The sequence below is a fragment of the Nomascus leucogenys genome, chromosome 18 (genome assembly GCF_006542625.1).
Source record: "Nomascus leucogenys isolate Asia chromosome 18, Asia_NLE_v1, whole genome shotgun sequence".
NCBI lineage: Eukaryota > Metazoa > Chordata > Mammalia > Primates > Hylobatidae > Nomascus > Nomascus leucogenys.
In genome coordinates, this window is record NC_044398.1 from 98,416,005 (window position 1) to 98,431,369 (window position 15,365).

The following is a 15,365-nucleotide window of genomic DNA, read 5'->3' on the forward strand; positions in this document are numbered from 1 at the left end:
TGTCTCAGCCTCCCGAGTAGCTGAGATTACAGACATGTGCCACTGTGCCTGGTCAAGTCAGTCTTTTTATGTAAATAAAGGGGCAAAACTGGAGTGAAAGTGCCTGGTATGCATGCCCCTTTTTCTGCTTGGTTTTAGAGGCAGGTAGAGTTAGGTAATTTCATATTATTGTTAACTTTTAGCCCAAGGCCTTTTTCCTTCCTGCTCAGCCAGATCTTTTTCGCCGGGGTTAACTGACCCGAGGAGGCCCGCTAAGTGCCTGTGGTTAAAGGTCACAGGGACATAAAGACACCTGGTCGCTGGGTGTCTGTGTGAGGTCATTAGATACCTCCTGCTAAAGGGAACACTAGTGGTATAGTTTTCTCTGGTCAGGCATCTGTGAATACAGCTTACCATTTCCTATGTTTTCCCCTTGGAAAAGAAATGGAGAGGGCCCAGGCTTGACCCGGCTGCCAGCGCTGGCCCCACCAGGCACTTGCCTGGGCCACTGACTGACCCTCAGAGCGTCTTTTCCACCCACACACCACAGATGGAGCCATGCTGGGTCATGGGGGCAAGTAGATGAGGTCATGACCGGGAAGTCACCACCCTCTATCCTGGGCCTTGGCCTCTGAGGAGGTTTCACTTTGGAGTTCCCTGGGCTCATGGGCCCCATTCTATATACAGAGCAGCCTCCTCCCTGCGGCTATGTCACCTTCAACAGCAGTGGTGAGAACCCCCTGGAAGAAGAGGGCCTCTGTTGCCGGGACGTCACCTCCCCCATCAATGAGCGGGACGTGGAGAGCAGCAGCAGCAGCAGCAGCCGGGGTATGTGCACCCCCACCCCTGTCCAGCCCGCGGCTCAGGCAGGTCCTGGAGCTCCTGTGTGCCCATCCCCACTTATCCCCTGGGCTTGGCGCTGGGACACAGCCATCCAGCAGAGGACAGGAAAGGGAGAGGTGTGGACGGCCCTGGTTCTTGTGAGGAATGGGAGAAGCTTCTGGTCCAGCATCCCCGTGCAGCTTAAGGGAGCCATTCCACAGCAACAGGTTTAGCTCCTTGCTTGGGAGCCCCCTGAGGCTTTCAGGACAGGCTCCAGTAGGAATGTCTAACTGCACCTCCGTGCAGCAGCTGTTTCCATAGTGCTTACCATGTGCCAAGCACTGCTCCGGGTGCTTGGGATTTATCAGTGAACAAAAAAGACAGAAGCCCTGCCCGTCTGTATAGAGGGGAGGGTTTAGGACAGGCAGGAAGTTTGAAATATAAGGAAGCAACCACTGCAGGCCCCAAGGAGTGCCCTGATGGAGGCGGCTCAACCCGGGGCACGCCCATGTGCAGCACCTCCGTGAGGCCTGCAGGCGGATGCCCTGTCTTCCTGCCCTCAGAGGAACATGCTTTCTGTGCCAACCTGGGGCCCGTCCAGAGCAGCAGCAGCAGCGAGGGCCTGGCCAGAGCCCAGGGACTCAGCAGCGAAGCTTCTGTGGAGAGCAACGAGGTACGGATTCTTTCTTTTTTGGTCTCCCATAGCTGGTCCCTGGCTGGGATGCCTGATATCCCCCAGTTACTTTAAGATGAGCACATCTGTAACAAGCAGGTGCTGCACGTGTGTGCTGCACTGGGATGTGCTGTGTCCAGGGCCTGGCTTCTCAGATGACAGCAAACGCACCGGAAGCCCGTGTGGCGGGTGGGGGGTTTTACGAAGGCTCTCAAGTGAGCCCACGCGCTCCTTCAGATGCATGCCTCTCGCTGCAGGACTCAGATCACGCCTGTAAAAGCTCAGCTCGCAAACAAGCTAAAAGTTACATGAAGACCAAGAATCCTGACAGCCAGTGGCCTCCCCGCGCTGCAACTGACAGGGAAGCCTTTCTCGCCGAGTCCAGCCCCCAGACTCAGAGGGCCCCCTACTCAGGACCCCAGGTAAGACCGCTTGTGAAACTGGAGGTTACACTCAGAGACGGCACTTTTTGTGACTTATGAGGCAAGTGTTGTGTATATGATGTGCCAGGCGCTGCTGGGAGAACAGAATGGCGGTGGCGTCACCATGGCCTGTTAGGCTCCGCAGGCTCACAGCCGGCTCCATGGCTGGTGCCCCCACTGCAGTGCTTCTACTCTGTTCCTCTCCACGGGAAGGACTTGTCTCCCTGCTTTCCATACTGGAGTTGGCCTCCCTGAGCCTGGGGAGAAGAAAAGCAAGCCTGACCTCAGAGCTGCCTGCAGGAGTCTGACAAGATGTGGCTGAAGCAGAGACAGGAACCACACACAGTGTGTGCTTGGTGATGGTTGCAGGTGCCACTGTCCTCCTCCTTTCTGTGGTCCCTCTGACCACGCATTACCTTAGGGATCACAGGTGTGACTCACAGCTCAGCTGTCTCACCTGTGTCTGCTGAGTTCTCCTACCCTGTGTGAGCAGAAGAGGCACAGAGATGAGAGGCAGAGGGAATCTCTGGTTGGTTATTTGGTTTGTTTGTTCGAGACGGAGTCTCGCACTGTCATATGGGCTGGAGTGCAGTGGCGTGATCACAGCTCACTGCAACCTCCTCCTCCCGGTTTCAAGCAATTCTCCTGCCTCGGCCTCCCAAGTAGCTGGGATTACAGGCACCCGCCACCACGCCCGGCTAATTTTTTGTATTTTTAGTAGAGACGGGATTTCACTGTTGGCCAGGCTGGTCTCAAACTCCTGACATCGTGATCTGCCCGCCTCGGCCTCTCAAAGTGCTGGGATTACAGGTGGGAGCCACCACACCTGGCCTGGCACCACGCCTGGCCTGGCTGGTTATTTGTTAAAGCACTGGCTTTGCTGTTCAGTAGAGCCTTGGATTTGCCGGCTTCTCCTTGCAGCCCCCAGCTCAGTGAGCAGGCACACGTCTCAGTCCCTTGAACATACACTGAGAGGACAGTACCCTGACCAGACTCCAAAGTATGTTTCTTTCAGAAAATACCTTGAAGAAAATGTCAGAGTAACATTTGTTTCTCCATTAAAAGCAATAAACTCTCAAAAGTAGGATTTCTGGAGTTGAAAAGTAAACTGAAATGAAAATATCACTAGATGAGCTCACAGCAGAATTGGGCAGGCAGAAGAATCAGACAACTTGTGAACACAGGTCACCTGAGATCATCTCGCTTGAGGAACAGAAAGAATGAGTGAAAAAAATGAACAGAAACCTGTGACCCCCTCAAGTACAACAACACTGCCCCATACAGTGGCATTCCAGAAGGAGAGAGCAGAAACGATGGGTGAGAAACAGCCTGACCATCTCAGTGGATCAGAAACATGGATCTTACATCCAGGGAGCTCGGTGACCTCCAGACAGGTGAACGTGGAGAAGAGCTGCGCTTAGACAAGTGGAAAGCAGAACATCTGACACTGAGACTCTAGAATTAGAGAGCAGCACTCTCCGCGTACAAAGCATTGTCGAGATCAGCAGCGCCATCGCCCCTTCACAGAACTGAGCACGTGTGGGAGGAGGCGGCCAGTTTCTGGTGATGAACACACAGTGTCCCCAGGTGGCCGACCACAGTGTGAGGACTCACCTGCCTGCGACATCCGGCCCTGCCTGAGCCACCAGAGTAGGAGGGGACAGCCTGGGCGCCACACACAAGGCACTGTCTGGTGCTAAGCCTGGGAACCGGTGGGGCTCCGAGTGGAGGGGACAGCCTGGGCGCCACACACAAGGCACTGTCTGGGCTAAGCCTGGGGAGGTGGTGGGGCTCCGAGTGGAGGGGACAGCCTGGGCGCCACACACAAGGCACTGTCTGGTGCTGAGCCTGGGGAAGTGGTGGGGCTCCGAGTGGAGGAAAATGTCTCTGCTTCGTTGTCGGCCACTACCCCCACCAACCCGTCCCCTGTGCCTGCCAGGACCTGGCCACACTGCTGGAGCAGATCGGGTGTCTGAAGTACCTGCAGGTGTTTGAGGAGCAGGACGTGGACCTCCGCATCTTTCTGACCCTCACTGAGAGTGACCTGAAGGAAATCGGCATCACGTGCGTCCAGAAGGGCTGCTCTGGCCCTCAGCCCGGGGTTGGGGCAAACTCCGACTCGTGTAAGCGCTCTTGGGAGGCTGAGGCACGTCCTGGTCACATTCCCCCTGCAGGCTGTTTGGGCCCAAGAGGAAGATGACATCTGCCATTGCCCGCTGGCACAGCAGTGCCCACCCGCCCGGGGATGCCCTGGAGCTGGCCTACGCCGACCGGCTGGAGGCTGAGATGCAGGAGCTCGCCATCCAGCTGCACAAGGTAAGTGGCTGGGTGGGGGATGGGGGGACAGGGTGACACCCCTGAGTTGGCCCCATCTCTGACAGAAAAGGTGGTGCTGTGTGGAGGGGTCAGGTGGATGCAAGGGGGAGAGGGCCCCACACAGAGGACAGGGCCGTGGCCAAGGATCTGGCTTGCCCAGCCACCACCCAGCCTCCCCGCGCCCCCCACCCCGCTGCAGCGCTGCGAGGAGGTAGAGGCCATGCGGGGCCAGGTGTGCCAGGAGCAGGAGCTGCGCGCCGTGGTGGAGAGCTGCCTGCTGGAGCAGGACCGTGCCCGCGAGGACGTCCAGGCCCGGCTGCAGGAGACATGGGCCCTGGCCCGGGATGCTGCCTTCGTCCTGGACCAGCTGCGGTGAGTGGCTCTGAGCTTCCCGGGGCTGGGTCTCCAGTGGTCAGCTACCCGGCCCCTGGGCCCCCAGGGCCCCCAGGCATCCTTTCCTCCTGGTTTTGTAACTGAGAGGTGGATTTCAGGGCCTGGAGCCATCCCACCCCCATTTCATCCAGGCCCTTCCTTCCTGCAGGCAGACCCAGGCAGGAGTCGGGGCCGGGAATTTGCCGGCTGCCCTCCTGCTCTTTAGCACAGCCTAATGGGGCACTGGCCCAGCCCATGAGAGCCAGCTGCAGGGACAGGGCTGAGCACCTCCCTCCCTTTGAAGGTCTGAGGTGGGGGCTCTGCGGCGGCCAGGCCTCTGCCCTCACCACCATTTGTTCCTGTGTCTGGCAGAGCCTGTCAAGCTGAGCTGTCAGCCCGAGTGAGGCAGGACCAGTCCCCTGGTGCAGCCACTCTGGGCCCAGCCCTCCCCCCAGCTGGTAAGAGCAGTGGCCTGACCCCGCACTGGGCAGAGGGGTAGGTGGGGGAGCCCTGAAGCCAGGTTTGACCCAGTGGGCTTGGCCTGGTTCTCCGGCCAGCAGCCACTCTCCCAGGTCCCTGTGTGCACATGATCCCAGAGTCCAAGGAGAGGGGGTCCTGGGGACCCAAGCCCACTTCCTCACCTGTGACAGGAAAACTGCCTATCCCCAGGGGTGGGAGATACTCGAGAAAGGCCCTGTGCTGTGACTGGCTGTGCTGTGCTGAGACCACCAGTGACTTCTGTAGCCTCTAGCCAGGGCCCAGACCTGGGTCCCCACTGGCACAGCCGTGTCTTCTCTCGGGCTGACCCGGGCCTCGTAGTGTTTGCTCAGCCTGTGGGAGGAAGGGCACAACAGGGCTCCCCAGCCTCGGCCCTGGGAGGTTCTGATCCAAGCAGGTTCTTCTGGTTGCATGGACTCAGAATAAAGCAGGGCCTGTGGGGACACAGACTCCCAGCTAACTCGGTCCCTGCACCACAGACTCCAAGGGTTGGCAAGCGTCCCTGCAGGCCATGAGCCTCCCCCAGCTTTCAGGAGCCCTGGAGGACCGTGTCCGTGAGATGGGTGAGTCTCCGGGGACCAGACGACTGAGAGCTCCTTTTTGTTTCCGAGGGAGGCAAAGGGACCCCTTTCCAGGGAAAGCAGGTTTGAGTCTCTCTACCCCAAGGCTGACCTCGGGGCTGGGGCCGTGACGGGCGAGGGGCAGGTCACATCCTGCAGCTCAGACCCCTGGGCAGTACCACCCAGCCCTACTGAGCCTGGGTGGGAGAGGCTCAAGGTCATCATTCTTCAGGGCAAGCACTGTGCTTAGTGACCCAGAGCCTGGAGAAGCTGCAGGTGCTGAATGGGAAGAAGTGGCGGGAGCCCTAGCCCGCAAGCCGGTGAGTGTCTGCCAGCCCAGATCCCGCGTGGCGGGGGCAGCAGGGTCTGTCTGCGCAGCTGCAGGTGTGCGCGTGCAGCCACTTGTCCCCCTCCCTTCTCACCAGGACTTTTTCTTTCAGAATCTGACGTTGGGTGATTGGTCCACCCTGAAGCTGTGTGCCAGGGAGTGAGGAGGACAGTGAGCAGGCAGCTGCCATGTGCAGCCCAGGCCCAGTGGGGGCCAGAGGATCAGGCCCCGGGAGCAGCCGGCAGACAGAGGCAAGATGGGGGCTGCGGCCCTGGCCAGGCAGCTCGGGCCAGCACTGAGGCGGGACGAGGGTCTCACCCTGAACCTCGTGGTGAGGCCCAGAGTTCATGGGCTGCCCCCGACCAGACCAGGCAGGGCCCTGTGGGGGGAAGTGTATCCATACACACGCACAGGTGCCAACTGAGGTGTGACCTTAGGAGTGAGGACTGGGGCACCTGGAAAATGCCATTTGTTGGAAAATAAATAAGATTTAAGAACAGCTAGTGAAGGGCTCAGTTCTGGTCACATGACATGTGCCACTGGCCAATGCAGCAACCCTGACTGCCCTGTCCCCTGCTGCTCAGGGGTGTGCCTTTTGCTCCTGGAGCCCACATGACTCAAGACAAGGCTTTGAGAGCCAAGAACATCCCCAGCCCGCCGTAGCACAGGGCCTCCCCCGGGACATGCTGCTCTCACACCAAGCTCTGAGATGGAGCTGGGAACACTGCCTCCCTCACCAGGCCAGGCATGGGCTGTGAAAATTTTCTGACGGTGCTACTGGAGTCTTTCCAGATGTGGGGCTGTAGGAGACCACGAGGGATGGCTCTGCTGCGGTCCTTCTGCACAGTAAGCCTGCACTTCCACACCATCCCCTGGAGCTGCTTGCAGACAGTGGGGAATGGCGCGTTTGCAAAGCAAAGCAGGTCAGCCCAAGTGCAGCCAGGGCCACCAGGATCAGGAAGGGGAGCCTGCCCTGAAGGTCTCGGCCCAGACGCCCCAACCTGGCTGATGGACGCAGCACTCATGCTGGGAGTGCCCTCAGTAAACACTGGGGAACAAACCTGCCCCTGGCTGGGGCAGCTCCTCCCTCCCCTACCTAGGGCAGGAGGCCTGAGCTGGCTCCATCCAGAACCAAAACACAGAGCAGCTGAGAAACACACAGAGCAGCTGAGGAGCGACTTTATTGTCTTCTCCTTCGACAGCTTCGTTGTACATAGCTGGGCCCCCGAGGCCCTGACTGTCCCTGGGAACCAAGCCACGTGTGGTGAAGCTACTTTGAAACCTCACCCACAGTTCACACGTGGTGAAAGAGAAAATCTAGCAACGTAAATCCAACAACAACCCAAATTAACAGTATTAACTTCCTACCCCAAGCTGGCTCTCCCCCAGGCCCTGAGCTGGCTCAGGAAGGAGGCAGGAATGATCTGACCTAGACAAGGCATCCTCCACCCACACATCCCATCTTCTGAGTGGTCCCAGAGCTGTGCGCCACCCCTGTGGGACAGTCAGGCACTCCTGGGCCTCCACCAGCTGTGATGAGACGCACACAGAGGAGGGTCTGAGCCCAGGATGAACAAGAGCATCCTGAGGCTGGAGAGGCAGGCCCAGTGTGCCCAGACCACCCTGCTCTGCCTGGGAGGATGGGCTGGGTCCCAGCTGGCCCGGCCGCCACCTGGTGACTGCTTGGGACAGTGGAGATGACAGGATGCCCACTTGCCCTAGGCAGTCAGAAGCGGGGTACACACATACACTCTAGAAGCCACACTTAGCAGGAATTCCCAGTCTTGCGGTCCAGGGGAGGGTGCCACCAGCTCAGGCAGCCCTCAGGAGGAGGCCGGGAGCAACTTCTCCAGGGCCTTCTTCTGCTTCTCGGTGGCGGCAGCCAGGGCCTCAGCCAGCTTCTCCTCGGGCATCATGTTGAGCACCTTGAGGGCAAAGAGGAGCTGGCACTTAGCCGTGCTCACGAAGGCGTTGCTCAGGAAATTGGGAAAGCCTCCGACTCGGTCCTTCTGGGTGTACAGCGGGACCCGCACGAGGCCAAGTACCTGCGCGGACAGGAGGTAGGGGTTGGGGCCAGGCCTGCCACGCAATGGCACCCCCAGCAGGAGGGGCCTGGAAGCTGTGAGGCCAGGATACGAGCAGCCAGCTTTGCCAAAGACTTAATGGGAGACCCGGGCAGGGCCTGGCAGAAGCCAGCCAGCTCCCTTAGAGCAGTGCAGCCCCCTCCTCCCCAAGCAAGTGTGAAGGCTGACCCCGTGCACTCTCCCTGCACTCTCCCTCGTACCCAGGCCACCCCCCGGGGTCCGCACCCCATGCTCCCCGTCCACCCAACGAAGCCTGAACACCCAAAGTCCAGCCCTTCCAGACCACAAAACACACGAATTCCAAGACCCTTCACGCCCCCCATGAGGTTCCCAAGTTTTACAACCCCCGCTGTGCTCCTCAAGTTTCCCAACTCCCCAGGCAAGCCCCGCTCCTCCCCCATCCCTTCCTCCCCACCGATCCCACTCCCCCACTCCCAGGATTGGCAATGGCAGGCAGCAAGGCGGATGTAACACAGCCCTGAGGGAGCCCCAGCCCCGGCCCCCACCCCCGCCCCTCCTTTCCCGGCCCCCCAGCCCCAGACCCCTCTCCCCACCCCATTGCTGGAGACAGCGATACCCGACCCAGCCCGGCCAGGGGACCCTCAGGAGACGTGTTACCCATCGGTGCCTTCCACGGGGCCAGAGCCAAACCCCGGGGCGGGGGGCGGGGCCCGGGCCGCGGCCCCACCTCCAGGCCGTGGTCGCGCGAGTGCACCGCGCTGATCTCCACGGCGTGCAGCTGCTCCAGCGTCAGCTGCCGCGCGTATAGGTGCGCCACGACGCGGTGTGGGCCCTCGGTCAGGTGCGAGCTCAGGTAGTCGGCCTCGGTAAGGCGCAGGCAGCCCAGGCCCAGGCCCAGCACCCGGTTCAGGCCGTCCTCCAGCGACCAGAAGCGCCGGTCCACGAAGCCCCCGGGGAAGCCCAGCAGCCCGTCGAAACGCATCTGCATCTGCAAGGGAGCGCGGGACAGCCGCGGGGTCGACGGACGCCCCCGCCCCGGCCCGCCCGCGCCCTCGCCCTCGCCCGTCCTCACCAGCACCGAGAAGCGCATGGGGATGCGGCCGAAGAGCTGCCCGGGGTTGGCGGCGTACAGCATGGCGTGGCACGAGTGGCTCCAGCCCGGCCCTAGGCGCATCGCCTCCACCCGGCTGATCTGCTTCAGCTCCGGAACCGCCGCCGTCGACATCTTGGCACTGACCCCGTGCCCGCCGCTGCCACTTAAGAGCATGCGCGAGCCCGCCCCCGCCGCGCCTCGCCAATCCGCGGGCGGCCGCGCCCTCGGGTCCCGTTCCCCTGCCAATCGCCGGCACGCCCCGGGTCCGAGCCCCTCGCAGCGCCGCGGCGCGCAGTCGAGAAGTGCAGCGGGCGGTGTGCAAAGGAGGGCGGTGCGCGTCAGCCGTCACCCAATAGTCGCACACCCCGGGCGGCGGCCCCGCCTCCGACGGGAGCGCCTAGTCGACTGGTCGGTGCCGTGGTAGCTCAAGGTTCACACTGTGGGCGACGAACATCTTCCTTGGCGCCCCAAAGCGGACACCCGAAAATCCCTGCGGTTTCTCCACCCTCCATGGCGCCGATCCCCTTGCGCTCACCCGTTTCTCCCCAGGAGGCCGACGCGGCCCGCATGGCCCTGTCCATCCACAATGGCACCCATGGCACGACCACACGAACCAGAGATGCCCCGGAGCCTTGCTCCGCCAGCGTCACCGGACCCGAGCCGGAGGGCGACGGCCTTCGCCTGCCACGCACGACAGCTGTTCCGATCTAGCCACCCTGCTGGCCGGCTCGATCCAGGACAGCACGGGGAGCAGGGCTTGACAGGGCTTAGAGTGCCCCAGTCCCCAAGTCCACGCGGGGTCAGGGCGGACGACCGGGAGCTCTGGGGCTCTGTGGATCCAGCTTGCTGGGCAGAAAGTGACTTAAGTTCCGGGGCTGGAGCTTTCCAGCATCTTCCAAGCCAGGCACCCTGTGCCAGGTACTGTCGGGGGAAGAGGGGTTTCCCCAATTTACGATGAGGAACTTGGAACTCAGAGAGGGACAGAACTTGCCTAAGTACACCCGGTGGTTGATGACAGAGGCAGGATCCCGATTCCACAAGGGCCTGAGGTACTTACCTTGTGTTTGTACTGGAGATGTCTCTGGGGCTCAGAAGCATCAGAAAGAGCCCAAGGGAGAGCGAGGTCCCCTGAACTCCATGATGGCAAGGCTCACCTCACCAGCAGCAGGGCCCAAGGCCACTTTCCTCCCTACCGGGGGAATGGATTTGCTGAGCACATGAATCCCCCTGCCTGCACTCACAGCACTGGTGCCCAAGGCTGGGGCACAGCCTCGGGAGAGCTGTGCAGTGAGGCTGAGCTTGCTGGCACAGAGAAGGCTGCCTTGAGTGGAGGCAAGCAGGAGAAGAGAGAGGTAGGCAGAGGGTGGGCATTGGAAACTCACCTGTTAGGTCCATGGTGGCGTCAGATGTAGAGAATAAGGACCCGGAGAGGGCACCTCTCTCTCCTCCTGTGGCCACCAGTGGGTCAGGGGCCACATGGGACAGCTGCAAGCAGCAGGGGAAGTCCAGATTCCAGGGTGAGCGACCATGTCAGAAGGCGAGAGGGCAGCAAGGGGAAGGGTCCTCTCACCCAAAGAGGGTCCCACCCCTAGGCAGCCAAGCCCAGCCAGCACCCAGGGCCGGTGGGATGCAGGGGCACAGGAGGGGAGCCCGAGACCAGACGTAAATACAAGTGCTGGGGCTGTTGGGAGGTACAGAGGGGGAGCAGATCTGGCCCATGCAAGCACCCGTCTGACACCCTGGGCACCCCTCTACCCACACTGGGATGGGGCCAGACCCAGGCATGTCAGAGCAGCTGCAGGGCCCATGGGTGGCAGCCTTCTCGGGGCAGGGACTGATGGGCCAGAACTTGGGCTCCCCCTCCACCCTCACAGACTTCAAGGAAGGGCCATGGTGGCAGCTTGACCTGCATGCAAAGGAGCTGGGGCCCTGAGTGGTAGGCAGTGGTGTGGTGGGTGCCCTGGGGCACTGGCCACTCCCTGGGCAGGGGAGTAGGGGCCGTGCAGAGGCCTGGGGCTGGGCTCCAGCCTGCGACTCCACAACCATGGGCGGCTAGACCTGCTCCCGCTGTCCGGGCTCCACACGCCAGCCGCAGGGCGTCAGCACTGCTCCTCTGCTTGGAAACGTGTTCTTAAAGCTCTGACCCCCCCTTACAAAAACACTCCAGCAGCCCCTACAAGCTCTTCAGTATCTATCCAGCACCCGTCACTGAAGCCAGGGGCTCCGTCCCCAGGGCACACACCAGGCTCACTCCTGCCACCTGGAACACTCTTCCAGGGCCAGCTCCTCCTCAGCCCTCAGGGCTGTTTGAGTCTCCTCAGAGAGGCCCTCCCTGCCACCCGGTTAAATGAGTCCTTGTATGGTTTCATCTCACCACCACGCTGACTTTCTTCCTAATAGTAACCAAACCTGGCAGGATTCTGATGAGCTGCTGGGCATCTCACTGCCTGGAAGGCAGGCGCCAGGGGCCAGGGTCGGGGCCTCGGCTGTTCTGCCTCCACTGACACACAGCAGGTGCTCAGCAAATACCTTGAGATGATCAGGGCTAGAGATGGGGACGGGAGCGACAACTCACACACCTGGAGGCCCTGGGCCCCCCCACCACCTGTTCAGGAGACAGCCCAATCTGGAGGGTGTGGCTTCCCTCCAACCAGACAAGCAGCCCTGACAGGGATGGCTGGGAGCTGCCCGTTCTCATTAGCCCTCACCTTGCTCACCGCCCTGACCCCAGAGAGAAGCCGGGCAGAGGCCTTGGAGCTGCCACAGTGTGGGAGCCACTGCCAATCACCCAGGGGCAAAACTCTGGGTCAGCAAACAGCCACAATCCCGAAGGCTGCACCCAGAGGAAGGAGCAGACAGGATATTGCTGCATGATTTTATTACTATAAATATACAGTAAAAACGAACCAACGATGAGCCCATCTGAGCACGTCAGACGGCAGCACATGGGAGTCCCAGCGGGCCACTCTGAGGCCCGAACTTCACGCAGAGCTCTGGCACCAGCACTGATGGCCAGAGGCTGGGGCCTTGGTGCGGGGGGAAGGGGGCGGTGCAGGGGTGTGTGTGTTGTTGGGGAGAGGAGCATGGCGCGGGGAGAGGAGCATGGCGTGGGGAGAGGTGCATGGGGGGAGACAGGTGCTTGGGGTGGGGTAGAGGTGCATGGGGGATGCTCGGTCCGAGTACACACACATGCATGGGAACATGTGCATGAGTATATGCGTGTATGCGTGAGTGTGTGTGAGCATGAGTGTGCGTGTGAGCGTATGCATGTGAGCGTGTGCGAGTGGGTGTGCATGTGTGAGCGTGTATGTGTCAGAGCGTGTGTGAGCATGTGCACAAGCGGGAGGGGTGGCTGGCCTGGATGTGAGGACCGTGCTGTCCACTGCTGGGTCTCCCCCGAGTGCCCACGAGGCAGAGCTCCTGCTCAGAGCCACCGTGAGCCTCAGGGAGGGCCCTGAGCTGCCCCACAGCCGACCTGTCCCCAGGCCCAGCTACAGGGCAGCCCTCCAGAGCCAGGGGAGCAGCAGACACCTGCCTGGCCCAGGGCTCTGCTGGGGTGGCTCCAGCCCTGGGTCACCAGGCCCAGGCACTCCCTTTGCCCATCTGCTGCCCAGGAGGTTTACCTTAAAAAAAAAAAAAAAAAAAAAAAAACAGGACAAGGTCGCCCAGAGGCCAAGCCTCCCGGCCGGGACCCCATTCCCCAGGTGTGCTGCTGGCTCCCTCCTCCCTGGGCCAGTCCTGCCACAGAAGCCTGCGACAGAACAAACCAAATCAGAGGTAACTACAAGGGGGCCGGGCACGGTGGCTCACGCCTGTAATCCCAGCATTTTGGGAGGTCAAGGCAGGTGGATGACCTTAGGTCAGGAGTTCGAGACCAGCCTGGGCAACATGGTGAAATCCCTTCTCTACTAAAAATACAAAAAAATTAGCCAGGCGTGGTGGTAGGCACCTGTAATCCCAGCTACTCAGGAGCCTAAGGCAGGACAATCACTTGAACCCGGTAGGCGGAGGTTGCAGTGACCCGAGATTGCGCCATTGCACTCCAGCCTGGGCAGAAAGAGTGAAACTCCATTTAAAAAAACAAAACAAAACAAAAAAAACCGCAAGGGGACATTCCAATGGCAAAAGGGAACGAGGACGCCGCCAGGTCCTCCCTGGCAAGGGCCTGCCAAACAGAAGCCCCTGCACCTGGAGGGGCCTTGTGATGTCACCAAAGCCAGCACCATGAGGAGGTGTGGAGCTTGGTGACAAGGCCACTGAATGCTGGCTGCTGGAAGCGGCTGTGCCTTCGCCCCTTGGCCAGGCCCAGCACCGGGCTGAGACACTCTAGCTGCTCAGGGCAGCGCCCATGCACCCCAAGGCCCCAAGCACTGAGGGCCCCAGCGCAGACGCACTAGGGAGGGCACTGAGGCCGCGCAAACACGGCAGAGGACAAAAAGCAGCAACAGCCAGGCTGCCATAGTGACACGCAGGGTGGGCGAACAGGCAGTTTCCTTCATTGACCATGCCTGGAGCCCCCCACTGCCCCTGAACATCTGTGAAGACGGTGCTTCGACCACCAATCAATTCTCTTCTGCAGGCCTCCTGAGTTCTCGGGGCAGTGACCGCACTGTTGCAGGAGCAGGCAGAGCCAGCGGAGGCCGCACGTGGGCAGCCACAGCCCCAGCCGCTCAGCCTGCAGGACCCTGGGGAACCGGGGCTCTGAACTAGGGATGGAAAGCTGCTGTCCTTCATCTTATACCAGTTACAAATATATCAACTGTAGAAAAGGGAGACTCAGGAGGGACAGTCCACTGTGCTCTTTGATCAAGGGTCACCACGGCCCCTCGGAACCTGGTGGCCACAGGGGGCATGCAGACAGGAGACGCCGGCTCACACCGGGGTCCGGGGCAGCCCCTTGGCAAAGTCTGGGGAGCTGAGGGCTCCATGCTGCCAGCTTGGCCAGGCTCTCAGAGTGGGGTCAGCTCGGCGGCGCTGGGATCGGGGCTGCGGCCACCAAGTGGAGGCCAGGTGGGGCTGGTGGTGCCGAGGCCATGGGCCATCTCCATGGAGGTGGGCCATCCTGCAGGTGGGAGCAGAGGGAGGAGGGTCACACTCCGATGCTTGGTGCCACGCCACCCGCTCCTACCAATGTGGAGCCCCAGAGGGGCTGGGCCATCCAGCACCCCCACTCCCGCTGCCTGTGGCCACAACAGCAGATTTACTCAGATGTGAGCACACCAAGGGCCTGGGGACTCCCCAGCTGTACCAAATACGGTGTGTCCCTCTTGGAACAGATGACCCCACATCCCCGGACACCGACAGCAGAGCTGCAGCCCCGAGTCAGAGCGCGACACGGCACCGCGGTTGCTGCCCTCTGGGTCTCTTGCCCTTGCCCTGGTTCCAGTTTCCTGGGATGTGACCAGTCACTGTCCCACCAAGGTTCTTACGGCTGGCTTAGGCTGGAACACGGTCAACCAGGGTGCAGGGGTGGGGAGTGGCCCTGGGCGAGAACAAGCCCGTGCTCAGAGTAGCCCTTGGGTGGCTACTGCAAGGCAAAGAGAGGAGCCTCCCAGAGAGCCCCAATGCCCAGACTGTGGCCTGCACGATGCCGCCGGGCACTGTCCCCGGATGGGTCTGGCGTCCCTGGGGCTTGGGCAATGGTGCTGGTGCAGAGCCTGGGACGGGGCCAGCGTGGCCTCAAGGCTGCCCAGCCACCAGCCCTGACGCATGGCTCCCAGTAGACATGGCCCAGGCCCCACTCTCAGGTGAAGGGCAGCTATTTTCTTCGGGGGCTGCGGCGAGAGCAGGGTTCCGAGGCTGTGAGCCCTGTTCTAGATCACACCTGCACTCCCCAGCTCTGGAAGCTTGACCTGAATCGTAACATTCGCATGGCACCTTCCACCGACGCGCAGGCCGGGGCCCGTCTGAAAGGTGCTGAGTGTCGTTTCAATCTAGGGGTATAATGGCTCAGGACAGGGGTCAACAGAGGGACTCGCTGGGCTCAAGAAGACAAAGGTTCGTGGGAATGCAGAGCGCAGTCAAAAGAAGCGAAGTTCTCCCCAGCCCGGCTCAAGTCCACCCAAGGGGAAAGGGCCTCTTAGTGCCTGGACCCCCGGCCATGCTTTTCCCAGCAGGCTGCGCGGGCCTCGGCAGACCAGAGCTGCATGCAGCATGTGTGCCAAGACCCTGTGGGAAGGCAGAGAGTCCCCAATCCATCTGCCTACATTTTGGTGGCACTCTTGGAGCTGCCTTCTCTCTCGTGTGTGTGTGTGTGT

General features: G+C 61.1%; 3 protein-coding genes across 23 annotated transcripts in view; 1 reads left to right on the top strand and 2 right to left on the bottom strand.

The window, feature by feature from the left end:
- ANKS3 (ankyrin repeat and sterile alpha motif domain containing 3) overlaps positions 1–6,473 on the top strand; it is a 38,086-nt gene extending 31,613 nt beyond the window's left edge. For 5 of the 11 annotated variants that reach the window (XM_030798730.1, XM_004091272.3, XM_012497212.2 and 2 more), the window contains 10 exons: positions 667–807; positions 1,365–1,474; positions 1,732–1,896; positions 3,836–3,960; positions 4,071–4,212; positions 4,412–4,584; positions 4,957–5,042; positions 5,562–5,645; positions 5,875–5,962; positions 6,083–6,473. In XM_030798730.1, the coding sequence (XP_030654590.1) occupies positions 667–807; positions 1,365–1,474; positions 1,732–1,896; positions 3,836–3,960; positions 4,071–4,212; positions 4,412–4,584; positions 4,957–5,042; positions 5,562–5,645; positions 5,875–5,951 (1,103 nt within the window). In that variant the 3' untranslated portion in view covers positions 5,952–5,962; positions 6,083–6,473. Of the gene's footprint in view, positions 1–666; positions 808–1,262; positions 1,475–1,731; positions 1,897–3,835; positions 3,961–4,070; positions 4,213–4,411; positions 4,585–4,956; positions 5,043–5,561; positions 5,646–5,874 lie in introns of all 11 variants that reach the window. The other 6 variants (XM_030798728.1, XM_030798727.1, XM_030798724.1 and 3 more) reach the window with 3 other exon arrangements.
- A 650-nt stretch (positions 6,474–7,123) lies between these two features.
- On the bottom strand, positions 7,124–11,604 carry NUDT16L1 (nudix hydrolase 16 like 1). 5 transcript variants are annotated; one of them, XM_030798744.1, is made up of 4 exons: positions 10,491–11,604; positions 9,088–10,297; positions 8,743–9,003; positions 7,124–8,015 (listed from the first exon to the last, which is right to left on the bottom strand). In XM_030798744.1, the coding sequence occupies exons 2-4, from the start codon at positions 9,280–9,282 to the stop codon at positions 7,794–7,796; spliced, it is 678 nt and encodes a 225-aa protein (XP_030654604.1). In that variant the 5' UTR covers positions 9,283–10,297; positions 10,491–11,604; the 3' UTR covers positions 7,124–7,793. The 5 variants fall into 5 exon arrangements, with proteins under 5 accessions (XP_030654604.1, XP_030654605.1, XP_030654600.1 ...); XM_030798745.1 differs by having other exon boundaries at positions 8,673–9,003; XM_030798740.1 differs by having other exon boundaries at positions 7,124–9,003.
- A 367-nt stretch (positions 11,605–11,971) lies between these two features.
- Positions 11,972–15,365, bottom strand: part of MGRN1 (mahogunin ring finger 1) — a 65,039-nt gene continuing 61,645 nt past the window's right edge. For all 7 annotated transcript variants that reach the window (XM_030798736.1, XM_030798739.1, XM_030798733.1 and 4 more), the window contains one exon: positions 11,972–14,170. In XM_030798736.1, coding sequence (XP_030654596.1) covers positions 14,058–14,170 — 113 coding nt within the window. In that variant the 3' untranslated portion in view covers positions 11,972–14,057. The remainder of the gene's footprint in view (positions 14,171–15,365) is intronic.

What these genes read in the sequence shown, in the direction of transcription:
- NUDT16L1 (XM_030798740.1), bottom strand. Translation starts at nt 9,282, where the DNA reads ATGCTCTTAAGTGGCAGCGGCGGGCACGGGGTCAGTGCCAAGATGTCG. An exon ending in CCATGCGCTTCTCGGTGCTG is followed by an intron (nt 9,004 to 9,087) that starts GTGAGGACGGGC and finishes GCTCCCTTGCAG; the next exon opens with ATGCAGATGCGTTTCGACGG.